This window comes from Mus pahari, chromosome 16, assembly GCF_900095145.1.
Source record: "Mus pahari chromosome 16, PAHARI_EIJ_v1.1, whole genome shotgun sequence".
Lineage (NCBI taxonomy): Eukaryota > Metazoa > Chordata > Mammalia > Rodentia > Muridae > Mus > Mus pahari.
The window spans coordinates 59260622-59281186 of NC_034605.1; the positions used below are offsets into that span (position 1 = coordinate 59260622).

The window sequence follows — 20565 nt, forward strand, 5'->3', positions numbered from 1 at the left end:
CCCTCTTTCTTTCTTTCTTTCTTTCTTTCTTTCTTTCTTTCTTTCTTTCTTTCTTTCTTTCTTTCTTTCTGAAGACACTAACCCCACCCTCAATATCTAGCTCCTCAACGCACCGCATCCCGTAGCACCAGCTTCCGGTTTTGAATTCTGCAAATGAACTGGGAAAGACACACGGACATTCTTAACATGGCTCTCCCTGTGTGCCAGCTGATTTCTAAGCCCTTGCTGTGAACAAATGCCTTAGCCAGTCCAATAGCTCGTTGAAAACAACGAACGCCCTGCTATCGGAAGCAGCCGTCAGAGAGAGTGGCCAAGCTTGTCCTTAGTATATCAGGAAGTAGTAGAATCAGGATGTGAGTCTTCATCACCACTGTCCCTAAAACCCAGAAAGCAGAGGAAATGAGACTATTCCTGCATCTATTCTTAAAGGTAGATTTACCATCGCAGAAAAGTCCTTTTTGCCAGCTTATACATTAAAAGACAGGTTCAGGCTTCCAAGGCTAGATTGGCCCTGCTTTCTTCTTGCCTAAAGTTGTGGTTCCCACCCCTTTCTCATTTTTTTTTCCCTGCCAGAAGACTGTAAGTGGCCTGGTTTTCAGGGTCCCTGTGTCTCAGATGCCTAAAGAAGGGTGTTCCATGTTATCTGCATATTTACTGCTCAGCAGTCTAAATCTTTCCTCATCTCCCTAACATAGTTTTTTTTTGTTTTTGTTTGTATTTTTTGCCCTTGCAGCCCACTCTTCTGTTTGTTCTCCATCATCCACTAACCACTAATCGTACTGTGGTTTTTTTTCCTTTCTCCCTCCCCCATCCCTCTTCCTCCCTCTCTCTTTCCATTTACATTGACTATTTGGCTGGGGCTTGCCACTGCACAGTCAGGGGAAACCCCATCTGCCCTCCTTCCCTTAACCCTGCCCGCACTGAGAAAATTCCGAACAAACTAATGGCACCAAAAGCCCTGTTCCTCATTTCTGGCAGCAGAGGCAACCCGACTTTCTGACATGGCTTGCCCATCCCAGTGTCCACCCAGGGGCTTAGCTTTAGACCACACTTGGGCACAGTCCCAGCTCTTGGGGGACACATTATCACCCCCTCTCCTCCAGTTTATAAAACCTCCCCACCTTATCCCAGGTACCTGCGTGCCTTCTCTGGCCTGTTGAATGCCCCCGGGAGCAATGTCAAATAAACCTGAGTCTATGTGCTCTTAATCTGGTCTGATCCGGTCTTTGCATCACCAACAATAGCTAACATACAAGTACTCGTAGTATTGCCAATGATGCTTCTCTACTCCCTGAAACGATTACAGCTTAATTGTGTGCCGGGTCCTGACTGGGACAATGAGGGAATGAAAGAAGAACAGACGAATGTGCAGAAAAGCTGGGGTCAGGTGGGCCAAGGGCACTCTGATAGAGTCGCACCAACAGGCAACAATAGCCTGGAACCACAGCATGGTGGGGAGGGGACGGGGTGGGCTGGGGGCTGTCACTTCCCATGCTGCACCTTGTCCATGACTTGGCTGTGCTCATATCAACACACTTTCACTCTGGGCTCATTAATCTTCGAGTTCACTCAGGGCTTCTTCAGCTATGCATGGGGGTGAGTTGTATGGCTGACTATGACTCTGTTTTCTTCATATTGAGTCTAATCCTGGATAGTGACTTGCCACCTTAGCCCCTTTGCTGTGCCACAACAAAGGACCTTAAAGTGGGTAGGCTATTGTCTCCACTAGGGTTTCTATTGCTGGTAGGCTATCGTCTTAGTCTGGGTTTCTATTGCTGCAATGAAACACCATGACCAAAAGGTATGTTGGGAGGAAAAAATTATTTCGGCTTACACTTCCATGTTGCTGTTCATCATCAAAGGAAGTCAGTACTGAGACTCAAACAGGGCTGGAACTTGGAGGCAGAAGCTAATGCAGAGGCAGTGAAAGAATGCTGCTTACTGTCTTGCTCTTCATGGCTGGTTCAGTCTGCTTTTTTATAGAATCCAGGACCACCATCCCAGGGGTAATCTCACCCACACTGGGCTGGGCTCTACCCCACCAATCACTAATCAAGAAAATGCCTTACAGCTGGAGCTTATGGAGGCGTTTTCTTTCTTTTTTTTTTTTAAATTTATTTATTTATTATATGTAAGTACGCTATAGCTGTCCTCAGACACCCCAGAAGAGGGAGTCAGATCTTGTTAAGGATGATTGTGAGCCACCATGTGGTTGCTGGGATTTGAACTCTGCACCTTTGGAAGAGCAGTCGGGTGCTCTTACCCGCTGAGCCATCTCACCAGCCCTGGAGGCGTTTTCTTAACTTTGGTTCCCTCTCTTTTCAAATAACTCCAGTTTGTGTGTCAAGTGACCTAAGATAAGCTAGCACTGCATTAAACAACGGGAATTTTTGTTTTAACCACTAGAGAGGGCTAGGAATAGAGCCTGGCCCCCTAAACGCTGTTCTAACAGAGAAAAGCAACAACTCAACCCTGCTACAACCTAGTTCCTCTTGAACATTGAAAATGCTTCTGTCTTAGGCTTTTACTGCTGTGAACAGACGCCATGACCAAGGCAACTCTTGTAAGATAACAACATTTAACTGGGCTGGCTTACAGGTTCAGAGGTTCAGTCCATTATCATCAAGGCAGGAACATGGCAGCATCCAGGCAGGCATGGTACAGGAGGAGTTGAGAGTTCTACATCTTCATCTGAAGGCTGGCTTCCAGAAAACTAGGATGAGGGTCCCATCCCCACAGTAACACACCTACTCCAACAGGGCCACACCTTCTAAAGTGCCATTCCCTGGGCCTAGCATATACAAACCATCACAGCTTAATTTAAATAATCACAAAATTAAGCCAACTACCTAGCTCCTGATATGCAAGTTCCAATGTAAAAACACAAATAACAACAACAACAACAACTACAAACCAAGACATGACTCCTCCAAATTCTACCCATCCAAAGTACTGTTCCTCAACAAGAGTGACCTACATGAAATTCCTGACAAAGAATCCAAACAGCATGATAACCCCATTCACGGAGATGAAAGACGGCATAAACCAACAAAACTGAATGAAGTCCCGGAGAACACAAACGGCTGAATGAAATTCAATGCAGTATGCGAATGGAATTCAGTGAAGACAGATTCCCCAGGAACAACCTGAAAAGATGCTGGGCACTAAAACTCCAGTAAGTGAAGCAAAGCCCCAGGGAGAGCCCCCAGAGGACCATCACAAGGAGGACAAAGGATCAGGGAGGGCCCAAGGACAGGGAGCGGGAGCAGTATACTCATTCAAGGACAACAATTAACATTTTTTCTAAACACATGATCTTTGGGACATCATGAAAAGGGGAGATCTAAAACCATGGGCACAGAATAAGGGATGTTTCCTTGAAATGGAAACAGCTCCTCCAGGAAGGACTTAGGAGGGAAAGAGAAGATCGCATACCTGGGAAGTGGAACCTGAGCACTCTCAAGGCTCCTCCCCAGATGTACAGCAGCAGTTCACAGCTGTTGGGAACCAGACTCCGACCCACTGAGCTGCAGACACGTCTCCCTGATTGTTGAACTATCTGGGAGCTGAGCAGAGGACTCTAGGCTTGCAACTTTCCAGTGAGTTGTCACCCAAGTTAGGGTGGGTTTTTCGGTGATACAGCTGCTTTCTGGGGGTGGGGGTGGGGTGGGGGTGGGGCAGGAGTTGCATGTTTCTTGCTTCGGGTAGTGAGATGTGTAACTAGGACTGAGCTATCGTGGGTCAGAGTGGGGGCCCCAAGTCTTTGGTGGTTCAAGGTGGATCTAAGCTGAAGAGCCTTCCCTGAGGAGCATCAACACGGAGGTGGCTCGTTGAGTTCATGGGCCGAAGGGAATTTCACAAAGTAGAGGCTTTGGCAAACCCGAAGGATCTAGACTGGCATGTACATCTGAATTCATAAGGTGACAAAATGACCTACAAGAGATCAAATTAGGACAAAATAGGGGGGGAAAGTCTGTCCACGTCACTTGGAGGCAAATGTGGCGAGATCTGTGTCAATTGAACTCTTGAGGGAAAAGAGCTGACAGTGAGACACCACAAAAATCAATTTGTAATAAGAACTGCAAATTAATCTAAAATGTCAGGTGGGGGAGGACCATGATGGGGGAACTAGAGGAAGCAAGAGGAATCTGGGGAAGACATACATCTATGGTATGTTCATTATCCTATGATGGTTCAAAGGCAACAAAACCTAGGGTGTGTCCAGTTGGTTAGTTATACATGATAAAGCTGGTCATTACAAAAAAAAAGAGACACAATATGTTAACAATAGAACTGTGTTCCAGAATGCTGTGTGTGGCTTGATCTCATATTTTGAAAAAAAATTAAAAAAAAAAAAATCCGTAGCTCATTGTGCATTCTTTTCGCGCTGGCAGGCTGGCAGCTCACAGGTGACCTCCTGCAGTCCTGGCATGCAGCTCAGGACCTGAAAGATTGTCATTGCAGCTTCCGATCAAGGTCCCTCAAGCATCTGCATGGTGGTAGTGGGGTGTCCTTCTCAAGTTAAAACCTGGAAACTGCAACTGTTACTTTGAGTCAAGTGGTCAGTTATTTAACTGAATACTCACTAAGCATACTTCTTGTCCCTTGAGGAGCACTCACACACTGGCCCTGGGACTACCAAAGGACTTCTAGAGGCCTGGGACCTGCATGGGCTGGGCGAGGCAACCTAGAGTCAGAGGCTCTAGGGGTGGAGCTTTTATCAATGGGCGGGGCGCGGGCGGGCGTCTGGGTCTACCTCTCGGTGAACCCTGAACTTAAACCTAGCATCTGGGGGCGGGGCGGAATTGACGGGGTGGGGCATCTCTATAATAGGCAACCACTTCCGGGGGCGAGGCTGGGGTGGAGCGAGACTCCCGGGGGCGGGGATTCGAGAGGCTGAACAGTAGCACCCTGGGGCAAGGCTTCCTGGAGGGGCGTGGCGCGGGCGTGGCGTGGGCGGGGCCTGGCCTGTGATGCCCATTCAGTCTCTCACTGTCCGCGGCTTTAGGCGGCGCTGGAGCCCGCCCACCTGAGAAGGTAGCTGCTAGCGTTTGTTACCCAGAGTCCTGCACTTGACCGGAGGGCCTGCCTGGGGCTTGCTGCCCTCAGGAGCGCGTTCGGAGGTAATGTTTGTGGCGCAGCACTAGGGAACCGGCTGGGCGGGGCGAGCCGAACCACAGGAACCCCTGGAGCTGCCTGGCCATGGAGGTGGGAGCGAAACCGAGCCCGCTCGGAACCGAGCTTGCGGAGCCGAGCCTCCCCCCCACCCCCAGCCCCCGGGGGCTTTTCAGCTCTCCTGCCGCTGGTTCTGTGGAGCATCTCTCAGCTAGGGTCGGGCCGTCCCCAAGCCCTGTTTCTCAGGACAGTTAGGATGTAAGAAAAATTGCAGTTTTAGAGCGGCGCATTTGCACTGCTATCTGTATTGATTTTTACACTTTAAACTCTGCCCGGGGTTGGCGTCCTTTTTCTAGTCCCGTCTGGTTGCGGGGATATGGGGCAGGCTGCTTGGTGCCCATCTAGGGATGGTCTAGATCAAGTTCTATGCACCTCTCTGCCATCCTCGCCTCTCAAATGGTGTTTTCAATCCAAGTGCATTTTACAAACTTGAGTCTTCAGATGATGCACTTAAAAATGAGATCAATCTATTCAAAAAATTGAAGTTTCCTTTGTAAGTAAATATATCTTAATACCACAGAGAAACTTGAGCTATGCCAACTTATACAGTTAATAAACCAGTACACGTAATTATGAACTACTTAAAATTTCATGATATCTCTCTGTAGATATTAAGTAAAATGTGAATTTTTAGAGTCCTTTGCTGCCTGATATGTAGCCTTAGTATAGCTTCCAGTGTAACTTTTAGTGAGTGTTGTGATATTTCCACAAACTAGTTTTCATATGGGCAAAAAACTGTTCTATTATTAATAACCTACTAATCAAATCATTTAATGTATATAATGACTTACAGATAACCTGAGCATACAATGATTATATGCCCTAATGATGGTTTTGTGGTTTTTTTTTTTCCCAAGACTGAAAGTGAAGTCAGATGGGTGTCGGTGATTACCCTATGGCAGTGTCATTTCATTGGCTCAGCAAGAGCTGTTACTTGGAAGCCACCTTCAGGTAAGAAAGTCTTGAAAAGAAGTGGTCCATTGCATGCCTTTGATCCCAGCACTTGGGAGGCAGAGGCAGGTGGGTTTCTGAGTTCGAGGCCAACCTGATCTACAGAGTGAGTTCCAGGACAGCCAGGGCTACACAGAGAAACCCTGTCTTTAAAAACCAAAAATGAACAAACAAACAACAAGTGATCCATTTCCTTAACATGAAAAGAAATGATCAGGCTTTTTAAATAAATGGCCCCATATATTTAAGATAGAATTTTTATATAAACAGTTCCAAAAAAATTTAAATGGGAATGCAATATGACCAAGTGGTGGTCCATATCCATAAATAATTTAATGCGATTCATATTATGTAAAAAATGAACGCATGGTCAAAAAGTACTTCTAAGGAATAAAATCAACTGATCTTATGTTCTAAAAATACTGACAGGTAGCTTCAATGTGCTATATGAAGTTTGTAATTGAGAGGGTAGTTTGATGCTCTTTTAATTTATGTGAGGAGAAAATGATCATGCATTTGAACTAAATTATTGGTATCAATATAACATCTTTAATAGATTTATGTGCTTGTATTGGTACTTTGCCTGCATTTGTGTCTGTGTACCACGTGTGTGCCTGGTGCACATGTGGGTGCTGGGAATGAAACCTGGTTCCTCTGTAAGAGCAGCAAGTGCTCCTAACCACTGAACCATCTTTCAGCTCCTAAGAGCACGGATGAGTCACTAAACTGGCAATGTAGTGAGTTTAGTGCATTGAGCAATTCTTGTTATAGACAACCAAATTAATACACAACACAGTCTCTGTGTAGAGACCTATAAGATAGTTATACAAAACCCGGCATTTGGATAAAGTCTTTATTTTATACCAGGGATAGCTTCTCTAGATTTAGTAAAATTTAAACTATTTGTAATCTACTAAGTGAAACATTTATAAACATACTGTATGAATGTCTTCTGTCTCTGAGTTTAGAATACAGCCTCTGCTTCTTTCCTATACATATACACACACATATGCACATACATAGGCACGCATACACATACATCTACATACATCTACACACATATACACATACATACACATATATACACAGATACATATACACACATATACACATATACATATATATACATATATGAACACATACACAGATACATATATACATAGATATACACAGTCATACATATGCAAACATGTACGTACATACAACAAACATACATACACATATGTACACATACATATACTCGCATATACACATATATACACAGATACATATATACACATACACACATATACATACGCATATATCACACATACATATATACACATATACATATATGAACACATACACAGATATATATACACACATACACATAGATATACCAATCATACATATGCACACATATACACACATAGAACACATAACACATACATACACACACATATATATATATATATATATATATATATATATATACACACACACACCAACACACAGATGTACACACACATATACACACACATACACATGTGCATACACAGTTTTTAAGAGAAGTAGCAGTAAAGAGTGCATCTGTAGGCTGTGCTCTGAATTGTTGCCTTGCATTGCATGACAGGTTCTGGGTTACCCGTTACTGTTCAGTCACACAGAGGTGCTCGCAGTAACTCTTCCTTTGATGCTTGAGATACAGGCTGGCAAGGGTTTTGTTTTCCACTGCACTTTCCAAGCACTAAAAGTGACTTTTGATATTTTTTTCAGTGATTTCCTAGGTCAGTCCTGCTTCTGGGATCCAACTTTATGTTGTGGTTAAGAAATGTTTCATATCACTCAGACTGAACCACAAGGCAGATGTACTTGCATTGTAGATAAATATTTCAGTAGCTTTGAAGGTATGTTCAGTTCTGACAGTGCATTTGTATATATGTTCCTTGATTGATGGGCAAAGGGAGGGTTAAGTTGTAAATCAGAGTTAAGTTCTGAACTATTTTCACCTTTATGAAGCATCTCAGATAATTGTATATTTAATATTTTTGTATATTTAATATTTTGTATTCTTACATAAATCAGTGAGAAGATCAAAGATAAATTGATATATATATGTATGTGTATATATACATGTATATATCATGTATATATACACATGTATATACATGTATATATGTGTGTATATATATACACACATACATGTGTGGTCTTCAGAGTGTTAGATACTTTTTAGTATGCCCAGTAGTTAACACCTGGAGAAACTTTCTGCAGGAGAATAATGAACATTCTTACATTCTTTATTAGTGACCGCAGAGGCTCAGATATATACACGCAACCACTCTGTCCCTGCTATGTCCACACTTCCCAGAAGTCTTACGCCCAAGCTGTCACCTGAAATTCATCACCAATCGTGTGGTTTCCTGTTAGAGTTGTGGCTTATAGACACAGCAGCTTTTCTTACATATGCGCTGTACACGCCTAGTGGTCTAATCCTCATGGCAGCTTCATGTGTGCTCCGATCCCTGCTCTACAGACGTGGAACCAGGGTCAAAGTCACATAGTCCGTGGCACGGCTGAGACTTTTCCCGACATTCAGTACTTGTACTCGAGTTGTACTGTCTCCCAGGTTTCCTGGGCGTTTAACAGAATTCCAGCACGGTGTATCTTTGGAGGGAGGCAGTATGGCTCAGCATCTGGCCATGGGGAAAGCACAACGCAGCGTATTTGCCGCTTTGGATGCTTTCTCTTAGAGGTCTCCCCAGCCACGTCTCCCCCACAGCCATGTGCCATTCTCCTTTGTTCTCTCATGAAGCTTGCTCGACTTCCGTCGGATCATTGCCATCGTTCAGCCACTGATCCCGGTTTTGAGGGCACCTTGTGCTTACCTCTGTCCTCCGTAGCACAGAGTAGCACCAGTCAATGCGTGCAATGTAAGATGACTGCTAGAATTGTGTCTATTGGGTTACTTTCCCTTTCCGATATTATTTTATGCAATTAGAGTACAAATGCTTTGTGGGATAGTGAAAAAAAAGAAACAAACAGACATTTTTTTCTGGTACTTACAGAATGAAGAGGAATAATTTCTCTGCTGTGAATAAGATTGTCCAGTCATCACGAGTAGTGAAACAGCCCAAACGTGGGCTCTGCTCTTCCCTCCGCCAGACCCATGCGCTCTCTGTCCTTCTGGACTGGGGGACTTTACCTCACCATGTCATATTACAGATCTTTCAGTACCTTCCTTTATTAGATCGAGCCCGAGCGTCGTCCGTGTGCAGGAGATGGAACGAAGTGTTCCACATTCCCGATCTTTGGAGGAAGTTTGAGTTTGAGCTGAACCAATCAGCAACTTCTTATTTCAAGTCCACTCATCCCGACCTCATTCAACAGATCATCAAAAAGCACGCCGCGCATCTTCAGTATGTCAGCTTTAAGGTACAGAGCAGCTTCCGCTGACACGTGTTTACGTTACCGTGCTTTCTGTGTTTGGTTCCTGACTTTCAAGCACTCGGTAAATCCCCAGGATTTATATCCCACCTTGATCTCTCTCTCTCTCTCTCTCTCTCTCTCTCTCTCTCTCTCTCTCTCTCTCTTTCTCTCTCTAGTTATTCCACAGACTGAAATTAAAAAGTCGTAATTGAATGACTTACAATTCAGTTTCTCACCAGGCTGTTATTAATTCCCAGATAATTATAAAGGGCTGAAGGCATGAAGCGCTATACCGATTGTGTTGACACCTCCGTTTCTCCCTTTGTGAGCGCAGACATTTTATATCAAAATAATCGTTCATACTGAGGAAAGGGCTGAACAGAACTTGGTTGCTGAATTCCGTGAAGTAACTGCATTTCCAGTAGTTCTGATCAGGTGCCTTCAGGAAACTTAGATTTAAAATTGTCCTTGCAGGTTGACAGCAGTACTGAGTCAGCCGAAGCCGCCTGTGATATCCTTTCTCAGCTGGTAAATTGTTCTATCCAGACCTTGGGATTGATTTCAACAGCCAAACCAAGTTTCATGAATGTGCCCAAGGTAAGATTACTGCCCTCCTTGAGAGATGTGCTAGACTTCTCTTTAAATGATGTTTGTGTCCACGTATGTGTAAGTGAACATATGTATACATGTATGTGACTGCCAGAGACAGCCTTATGTGTCACACCCAGAACCACTGTCGCCCTCCTCTAAGACGTGACTTTCTCCTTGGCTTGGAGTTAACTCATTAGTTAACTCCTGGCTGGCCAGCTAGCCCCAGGGTCTGCCTCTCAGTTAAAATGTGATACTGGGTGAGCAATGAGGAAAGACGGAATGGCTGAGGAATGACCAGCGTTGTCTGTTGCAGAGAGCGCTGTCTCACTTAGGCCTCACCTGTGTGTCACCAGCTCCTCTCAGGCACCTCACACTCTCTCCTCCTCCTGTCTTAGTTGCTCGTCCTGTGGCTGTGAGAAAATAACCTGTCAAAAGCAATGTAAGGGAGAAAGGGCTTACTTACCCTGGGGGTCCAGAAGTGTCGTCCATCACGGTCGGGGAGGTCAGGGCAACAGGAGCTCGAAGTATCTGCTCTCGAGGCGTCCATGTTCAGGCAGCAGAGGATGCGCCATGCTGATGCCCAGTTCCCATCCCCCCTCACAGTCCAGGAGTCCAGGGGGGACCGTGTTACCCATAGTTAGTGAGTCTTCTCACCTCAGTGACCACAGTCAGACTATCCCCAAGACAGTGGGATGGTCAGTGGGTAAGGGTGCTTCCCACCAAGTCGAAGAACCTGAGTGTGACCCCCAGAACCCATACGGTGGGAAAACCAGAGCGAGAACCAGCTCCGGCAATTGTAACCTTTGACCTCCACGAGTGGGCAAAAGCGTATGAACATGTGTAAACATACACAAATAAATAAATGAATAAGTGAATACATACATAATGCATGCATATATATATATATACATACATACACGCATACATACATACATACATATATGCATACATACAATGATCCCCAAAGGCTCCAAGGCAATTTTAGGTCCTGTCAGGTTGATAACACATGCTAACCACGTCATGCAGGACATTTTATCATCTTCCCATCATTTATTAGTGCTCAGTGCCATCTTAAATGATTAATTTAGCCCGTTTATTGTCTTCTCATACTCCTAACTTTGAAGATGAAAGTCTGTCCTTTTTTTTTTTTAATCACCATAAACCCAGGTTAAAATAGTACTTGTTTTTTAAAAGCACTTCATCACGGAGGTTGATAAAACCGCCCATGGGACCCTCCCACAGTAGACAGGGATAACCACATCATCCCTCCCGTAAACTGGGTCGTGGGGCTGTGGCCAGGCTTTCTGCCAGCCTATTATCTTTTTAAGAGATATGCTGGGGGAAAAATTGGGTCATGTGGGGATTTAGAATACTATAAGTCATCAGATGAAAACTTACTCGTGCTAACTAGATGCTTCCTTGTTTATAAACCCCAGCATCAGGTTGTTCTGATGTCAGTGTCACTCAAAATAAAACAGCTAATTCAGAGTTGATTAAAGGGGGGGGGATCAACTTTATAGTTCTTGAAAAGGCGTTACAGGTCTATAATAATTTAGGAGGTCTTTAGTCCTCTACTATGTGGAAAACTGTTTTTAATTAGTGTGAGTCAACATATTTACACGTTTATAAACCAGCGTGTTCATCCTAACAGGGCTGGTAGAGCCTTTAATACAGCCAAAATTGATTTTGTGGAAGGAAAACGAACCCTGCCTTGGGTTTTGTTCCCACACTTTCTGACTTTGCCAGAAATAGCAAATCTGAAAATGGAATTCTGCCTATCTTGAGGGCAAATGATTAATAAGCTTTATTTTCGATATCTTCAAAGCATGTAACTTTTTATTTACATTGTTTAAATCTGCTAGAAAAAAGCATAAAACTATAACTCTTCATTCATTCTTTGGACAAATATTTGTTGACTACTATGTGCCAGACACTGTTGTAGGTCTGAAAATACGAAAGTGAGTGAAAGAGGGGAAATGCATTTCTCCTAGCAAGTGGTCAGAAAAGCCCAGAGAGTAAGTTGTCTGGGTTTTGAGACCTCTGCAGCTCTGCCTCAGCTCCTCAGCTCCATTGCTGCCGTGGGAAGGCCAGCACAGACAATGCAGAAAGGGAAGCACATGACTGTGTGCCATGCAGACTTGGTCTGTGAGAATTAAAGTCTGTGCCATACAGTTCTTGTGGCATGTAGTATAATGCTTCAGATTATTTACAACCCTTTCAAAATGTAAAAAAAACAAAACAAAACAAAAAACAAGATCCCAGAGAGTCCAGAGAACTCTCAAACTTCAGCAAAGTAACAAGATACAAAATCACCACATAAAAGCTGAAGCCTTTCTGTTTATTAGTAATGAAACTGTCAAGAAAGAAGAGATCAAAAAAAAAAATAATACTATCTATAATACCCCCCAAAAAGGCCCTGAAAATTCAGAGTAAAACTAACCAGGGAGCAAGGCAGTGAAAGACCTGTGCAATGAAGACCTTAAGACAGGGAAGAAAGTGATTTAAACAGACTCCAGAAGATGGGAAACCTCATGACAGAATTAATAGTGTAAGAAGTAGCTACCATAGTCAGAGTAACTTACAGATTCAACGTGCTCTCCATCAAAACTGCATTGACATTCACAGAAATAGAAATAAACAATTCTGTGATTCATATGGAAGCTCAAAGAAACCCTCATTGCCAAAGCAGTTATAGTTGGAAAGAGTGATGAAATTGCAGAAATTGCTTAGAACTATCACAAAGCAGACAGGTAAGTCAGTGTTATCGAATATAAGACCTAAAACTGAGCTCAGACGGCTACAGCCAGCTGGTTTTCTATGAATGTCAAAATGCACACACTGGGAAAATACAGCAGAGCCTCGTCTGCAAATGTTGGCTGGAAAACCAGCTCGGCTTTAAGTCTTACGATCTACCCTAATGATTTTTGTACAGGGCAAGAGATAGGAATCTCATTCCACTTTTCTACATGTAGATATCTACATCCACCTAATCCCCTACAGAAGGCAAGAACATACATCAAAAGGACTGTAGGATACAGTTATGCTATAAAGTATGCCAGGTGGAGCCTAAGGCACCTATACAAGATGAATGCGTAGCCATGTTTAGTGATCCACTGTTCACAGTAGCTAAGAAGTAGAGCCAGGCTAGTTGTCCATCAATGGACGGATGAATGAAGCGCATACGTGAAATAGATACACAGCAGAATACTTTTCATCTGGAAGGCTTGTGAAATCAGGGTATTTGCAGGAAAATATATGGAAGTGCAGGTCGTTATGTTAACTGAAACAGACCAGACTCAGGAAAACAAATACTACATGTTTTACCTCATATGCAGATTCTGTGTGTGTGTGTGTGTGTGTGTGTGTGTGTGTGTGTGTGTGTGCTTGAGATCATGAAAATAGTAGGGGCCCGTGAAGGAGAGGGAAGGGGAAAGAGAGGCAAACGGAAGAATATCCAGGATAAGCAAGCGAGAGTGCTGTTTGAAGGGACCAGGGCCTCAGAGACAGGTAAGTTGGGAGGGTAGGGAATGGCAGACAGAAGGGTGTGGCCAAGAACAAAGTATACAGACATATGTGCACAAAATTGCCATAATGAAACCCACTCTCGGGGCTAGAGAGATGGCTCAGCGGTTAAGAGCACTGACTGTTCTTCCGAAGGTCCTGAGTTCAATTCCCAGTAACCACATGGTGGCTCACAACCATCCATAAATAGATCCAGCTCCCTCTTCTGGAGTGTATGAAGACAACTACAGTGTACTTACATATAATAAATAAATCTTTAAAAAAAAAGGAAACCCACTCTCTGTATACGCAACTTGAAATCTTATATAAAAAGACGATAGAAGTGTCTTCTACTGGCTAGTGGCACCATGACAACCTAGTAAAGTCATCATTTTCACTGCGTTTATTAGCGTTTAGCCAACTGGTTTTTTAGAGCCACTGGATCGAAACTGAGTTTTAAATGACGTTTTCCTAACTTTTTTCCCCCTTATCGCCACGCAAGTCTCACTTTGTGTCGGCGCTTACGGTTGTGTTTGTCAACTCAAAATCGTTATCGTCGATTAAAATTGAGGACACGCCAGTGGATGACCCTTCCCTGAAGATTCTTGTGGCTAACAACAGTGACACCCTGCGACTCCTCAAAATGAGTAGCTGTCCTCATGTGTCATCTGATGGTAGGCTGTATTTTTCTTATATCAATTGATTGAGAGTTTTTATCATAGTAATAGTAGGTTGCTTATTGAAAAGCACATGCCTTTGGAACATTATTTATTTTACTCAAAAGCAATCTTAATCTTCAAATCAGAACTAAGGTGCATCTTCAGAAAGTATTTTTCCCTTCCACATGTGTTCATCTTTTCTAAATTAGCGACCGCTATTTGACACCTTCGTGCACATATATCATATATTACCTTCTTTTGGTATTCCCCTGCCTGAGTCCATTTTTCTTCCCAAACAGCTCCCCTTCTAATTCATTTCCTCTCCATTGTTTTTTCTGACCCACTGAGTTTAATGGGGTTACTTTCATGAGCATGGGTTGAGATTATTTATTGGCGGATGGGCAGTTTACCAGTGGCAATACCACTGAAGAAATTCTCCTTCCCCCAGCCACAGTCAACAGAAAAGAGATGCTCAGGGAGGGCTGGGACCCATGATGATATGTTGATGGGTAACCTTATCTGCTGTGAGCTCCAGACTGCAAAAACGTCATGTCCAGGAGACAGCATTCTGAAGAATATTTCCCTATCCCCTATCTCTTGCAGTCTTTCCTGAGTCTTGAGGGAGTTATACAGCTACTCCGTTTAGGGTTGAACACTCCAAAGTCACTTATATGCTCAACCAGCTAAAGTCTCTGCGGTAACTGCTGTCCACTACAGAACGGGGCTTCTCTGATCAAGGCTTCACAGCACTAACCCATGAGTGTAAGATAAATATTTAGATGTCAGTTTGATGGGCATAGCAAGCCTATTCAGCAAAATGACAGTGGATACATCCATGCCAGATCCCTACCAACCGTGGGCTTTTAAACAGGTTACGGCACCAAGCATCAATTCTTGTCTGTGGAGGAGGCCTCAGATTTGATTTAAAAGTGGTTGGTTATTTCCATAAGGGTCATGCCACTATGGTATTGGCAGGCACTTTTTGCCTAGTGGAGGTTGTAGCACACAGGATTCATAGCTGGGTCAGACTGTTGATCCCCACCCAGCACCTCAAGCCTTTGTAGCACATGGAAGCATTATGAAAGTCATGTTGCCGGATATTTCCTCTCAGCTTGGTTTGTCTGCATCCTGCCGCCAGAGCATGTGCTCCAGCCTCCGGTGTCTTCTTCACTTTCTCTCTCTAGTGTTTTGAAGTTTTCATTGATGTTGTTTTTGCTTCCCCTGTTTGGTTCATTCCAGGGTGTGCATGGAGCAGGGCAATTGTGAATGTGTTGTTTTCCTGATTTCTTCCTCAGCACATTGGTTACTGGTATGTAGGAAAGGGGATTGGCTTCTGTTTGTTCACTTTGAACAGCCACTTTCTGTCACTGTTCATCAGCTCTGGAGGTTTCTGGTAGAGTCATGTGGAGAAGCATGCCGTCTGCTGGGACTTTCCCTCCATCCCTGTTGTCTTGATAGGGGCTCTATCTGTGGCTGTGAGAAAACACCATGACCAGAAACTTGGAGAAGAAAGGGTTTACTTCATCTTCCAGCTTGGAGTCCATATCCAGAGATGTCAGGGCAGGGACCCAGAGACAGGAAAGGATACAGAGGTCACAGAGGAGCAAGGAATGCTGGTTAATGGATGGCTTCCTGCGGCCTGCTCAACCTACATTTTATACACCCAGGACCACCTACCCAGCATGGCACCACCCACAATAGGCTTGCCATTCCAACATAAGTCACTAATTAAGAAGATTTACCACAGGCATACAGGTCTGTCATCTGCTGGGGTATTTTCTCAGTTGAGATTACCTCTCTGCACATGACTCTTGTCTGAGTTAAACTGTCATGAAACTTCTAGCATGCTCATTTATATTCTGTTTATTTGCATCTCTTTCTAATGTATGGTTTCTATTCCGACAGCAAGAGAGGAGCAACCTTGCTCTGTTCCTCATGTTAGTCAGAACGACTTGGGGGTTTTCCTGTTCTTCATATAACATCAGCTATAGGTTCATCATATGTAGCTTTCATTCTGCTGAGATACATTTCTTTGGTTGCCAGTTTCTTCAAGGCTTTTATCATGAAGTGTAGCTCTTATTTGCTACTTTGTGAGTTCTTCTTTTTTCCCACCCTTTATCCCCCCAATTTTACCTCCTAATAGTAAATAAGAGAGAAAGAGAGAGAGGTCCTTGAATCTATCTTCTTCTTTTTTTTTTTTCTTATTTGAACAACACTACTAACAAACCACAACCACCACCCCCCCATTTCCAAAAGACCCACAACAGTTCTGCCTCTCGGGGTCCTTGAATTTATACACCCCCTGAAAAAGTTCCCAGAATTCCAGAATCATACAGTTGCAGAAATTATCTGCCACTGGCAAAACCATGCCTCTGCTAGAGCACAAGGCAAATCACATTCAGCTGCAGCAGACAGTCTGAAGCAGCCCCGGTGTCCCTCATGTCCCCACGCCTGGTTCTTGTCACTACAATGGAGGAATGGGACATTTTGTCAAAACCCCTTTGCAACTTGTTTGAGACAGGGCATCTTGCTTGCCACGGTGTACACCAGGTCAGATGGCCCAGGGGCTTTTGGGAAATTCCTCATCTCCGAGATCCACCTAGGAGTCCTAGAATGGCAGACACACAGCCACATCCAGCCTCACACGGGTCTGGGGGCCTCATGGCAGCACAGCAAGCTCGTTAACCCCTGAGGTTTGCAAGTATTTGGTTGAGAATTTTGGCATGCATGTTCATCAGGATCATTGGTCTGTGATTTCTTTTTTCTTTTCTAGTTAAGTTTAAATTAACACTTTAAAGGAGTGGGTCTTCTCACGTAGACATGTGGCTGTTATTCTTTGTGCCTGCTTGCCTCCTCCACCTCCTGCCCCTCTGCTTTCAGGTCACAGGCACCCCACCCCTCTCTCCTGTTTTCCCCACATCTTCCCTTTCCTAGCCCCATCTCATGCTCCATAGATTTTTATTTTCTTCAGCTGACCAAAGCTAAGGTCATCTGGGAAACGGGAACTTCAGCTGAGAAAACACCTGTGGGCTGGAGAGATCATGGCTCAGTTAAGAGCACTGATTACTCTTCCAGAGGTCCTGAGTTCAATTCCCCCAGAAACCACATGGTGGCTCATAACCATCTGCAATGGGATCCCATGCCCTCTTCTGGTGTATTTATATACATAAAATAAATAAATCTGAGACACACACACACACACACACACACACACACAGAGAGAGAGAGAGAGAGAGAGAGAGAGAGAGAGAGAGAGAACACCTCCATCATATTGGCCCAAAGACAAGTCTGTGGGCCATTTCTTGATTAATAATTGATGTGGTTCCACTGCGGGTGGCACCACCTCAGGGCAGGTAGCCCTGGGTGAAAAAGCAGACTGAGAGAGTCATGGAGCCATGAAAGACAACTAGTAAACAGCATCCTCTGGGTTCCTCTGGGTCCCTGCTGTGTCTTCCCTCAAGATGGACTGTTATCTAGAGGGAAACTGGGACACCTTTAGGACATGCATTCTCTCTCTCTCTCTCTCTCTCTCTCTCTCTCTCTCTCTGTGTGTGTGTGTGTGTGTGTGTGTTTGTGTCTCTGTCTCTCTGTCTCTGTCTCTGTCTCTCTGTGTGAATTTATAAACTTTGAGTGTGTTAGAAAGTGAAATGTGAATCGTATCTTTCTGAATCTGCCTGATTCTGTGTAACATTATGATTTCCGGGTTGATTCACTTTGTTGAGTATGTCACAATGTCATTCTCCCTTATGACTCAGTAAAAGTCACTCTGTGTATGTGTGTGTATGCGTGTGTTCCTCAGTTTCTTTACCCATCCATCTGTGATGGACACCTAGGCTGTTTCTCTGTCTTGGCTGATACGAGTGGTGTGTCAGTCCACATGGTTGCCCAAGTCTCTGGTATGCTGAGTTAGTCTTTTGGGTGGAGTGGCACCCCTTTGTATTCTCCCTTCCACAGCAGTGTGTAAGGGTTTGGGGTAAACTTTAATTAACCTACACACAGATAATGATATATTTTAGCAGCCATTTTCTCAAGCATCATTACTTATCACTTGCGTAGTAAAATAATAGAAAATTTAAATTTACAAAGTCTGTTTTAGAATCCAGTGCGATTCTTTGTGCGTAAGGGTTTCCCCCAACTTCCTGCAGGGATCCTCTGTGTGGCGGACCACTGTCAGGGCCTCCGAGAGCTGGCACTGAATTACTACATTCTGAGTGACGAACTTCTCCTTGCACTCTCCAGCGAGACTCACGTGAATCTCGAACATCTCCGGATAGACGTTGTGAGTGAAAACCCGGGGCAGATAAAGTTCCACTCTATTAAGAAACGCAGCTGGGACGCACTGATCAAACACTCCCCGGGAGTGAACGTCGTCATGTACTTCTTCTTGTACGAAGAAGAGTTTGAGGCATTCTTCAAAGAGGAAACCCCCGTCACTCACCTGTATTTCGGACGTTCAGTAAGCAGAGCCATCCTGGGCCGGATCGGTCTTAACTGCCCGAGGCTGATCGAGTTAGTGGTGTGTGCGAACGGCCTGCAGCCTCTGGACAGTGAACTCATCCGTATTGCCGAGCATTGTAAAAACCTAACGGCCTTGGGCCTGAGTGAGTGTGAAGTCAGCTGCAGTGCGTTTGTAGAGTTTGTGAGACTCTGTGGCAGAAGGCTCACCCAGCTGTCTATCATGGAGGAAGTTCTGGTCCCTGACGACAGGTACACCCCAGATGAAGTCCACACCGAAGTCTCTAAGCACCTGGGACGGGTGTGGTTCCCGGATGTGATGCCTATCTGGTAACCAGCTACCAAAGATGCTGAATTTTCTGTTAGTAGGGTTAGCTGTTGTCCGTGTACACAAGTGTAAATTTTGAGAGGAGCTGCTCAAGTAATTTAGGTTAAATATTTACTGATTGCAAGGTGTCTTAATTGGTTGCTACAGAATCATTTGAAAACAATAGAACAAATTTAAGCAGAGATCTTTGTCAGTGGGACACAGACACTGTGTGTATCAGATGTTTAACAGGGTAGACTACAGATGTCTAAGATGTACATAGACTTCTCAACCTTTGCAAGCGTATTTTAGCTTACTAAGTAAATTTGTATTAAACTTATAACTAATATATAATTATAATATATAGTATTAGATCCCTTTAAATGACATATTTTTATGTTACAACCTTATTATTTTAATTTTATCTGGTTCATTTGGGTACTGATACATGTTTTACAAAATACTGTTGAAAATCAAAGTACCATTATAGAGGAATACTTACAAAATATATAACATCTTGTGATTCGGTAAGCAACTTTGAATTCTAAAGTACTTAAATTTCATTTTTAGATTAACTTGGAGGGCAGTTGACATTATGTCAAAATTCAGTAATATTCATCTCATAAAGATACAGCAAGATACTCTTTATTACTAAAGTACACAGTATGGGTAAAGAGGTAAGTTTTGTGGGGTGTGTTTGGGAATCAGTGATTACTGGCCTGCTGTTGTCCAGCTGGGACTGCACCTTGTCCCTTGCACAGGTGGCCTGTCATTTAATTAGTAACACTGGTAGCATCCTTCACCAACTTGTCTTCAGAATGAAGATTAGTCTTAACCGTTGCCTGGTCACTTGGCTTCATTGCCAGCCGCTGTGCCTACCCTTTGCCCACCTCCCACCTTCTCTGTTCCTCAACTGCCCTCTATCTGAGCTCCCTCAGATCTTTCCCCTGAGACACTTGCTACTGGATGTCATCCTTGAGGTCCTCCCAGCTCCTGAGTCAGACCCTTCATTCATGTTCCGAGTGTTTGCTCTGTGTAGCACGCACTGCTGTGCTGGGTATGATCTGCTTGTTGCATTGCAGTCTATTTATTTCACTGTACTATAAATTCCGCCAGTACAAGATCACTGTTAGTGTGTACAGTTACTATGAGAAGTCAGCTTTCACCAAAAAGAAATATTCATTATTTTCCCATTTTGAGTATTTTTCATCATAAAAATGTGAGTATCCTCACCTACTAAGCACTCGGGATTTATCATAGTTTGTAAATAGTTTGGAAAGTGGTCTGTCTTCACTCATACTCACTCATGTGAGCTCTGTGAGCAGGCATCTCACATGCGTGTGAGCGTTCCTCATTTTTAGAACTGTGTGTAGCAATAGTGAGTACTAGGTAAGAGTAACAATCAAACCTTTCTCAAAGACAGAGTTCCCACCACTGCACATCCAAGTTCCCACCACTGCACATCCAAGTTCCCACCACTGCACATCCAAGTTCCCACCACTGCACATCCAAGTTCCC

At 43.9% G+C, this 20565-nt stretch overlaps 1 protein-coding gene across 2 annotated transcripts; it reads left to right on the forward strand.

Moving 5' to 3' along the window:
• Window positions 1-4972: 4972 nt before the first annotated feature.
• Fbxl21p lies at window positions 4973-19504 on the forward strand. Of its 2 annotated transcripts, XM_021215900.2 has the most exons (7): window positions 4973-5123; window positions 6033-6126; window positions 7882-8012; window positions 9174-9540; window positions 10009-10131; window positions 14129-14300; window positions 18431-19504. In XM_021215900.2, the coding sequence occupies exons 4-7, from the start codon at window positions 9175-9177 to the stop codon at window positions 19072-19074; spliced, it is 1305 nt and encodes a 434-aa protein (XP_021071559.1). In that variant the 5' UTR covers window positions 4973-5123; window positions 6033-6126; window positions 7882-8012; window position 9174; the 3' UTR covers window positions 19075-19504. The 2 variants fall into 2 exon arrangements, with proteins under 2 accessions (XP_021071559.1, XP_021071558.1); XM_021215899.1 differs by lacking the exon at window positions 7882-8012.
• Window positions 19505-20565: the final 1061 nt, after the last annotated feature.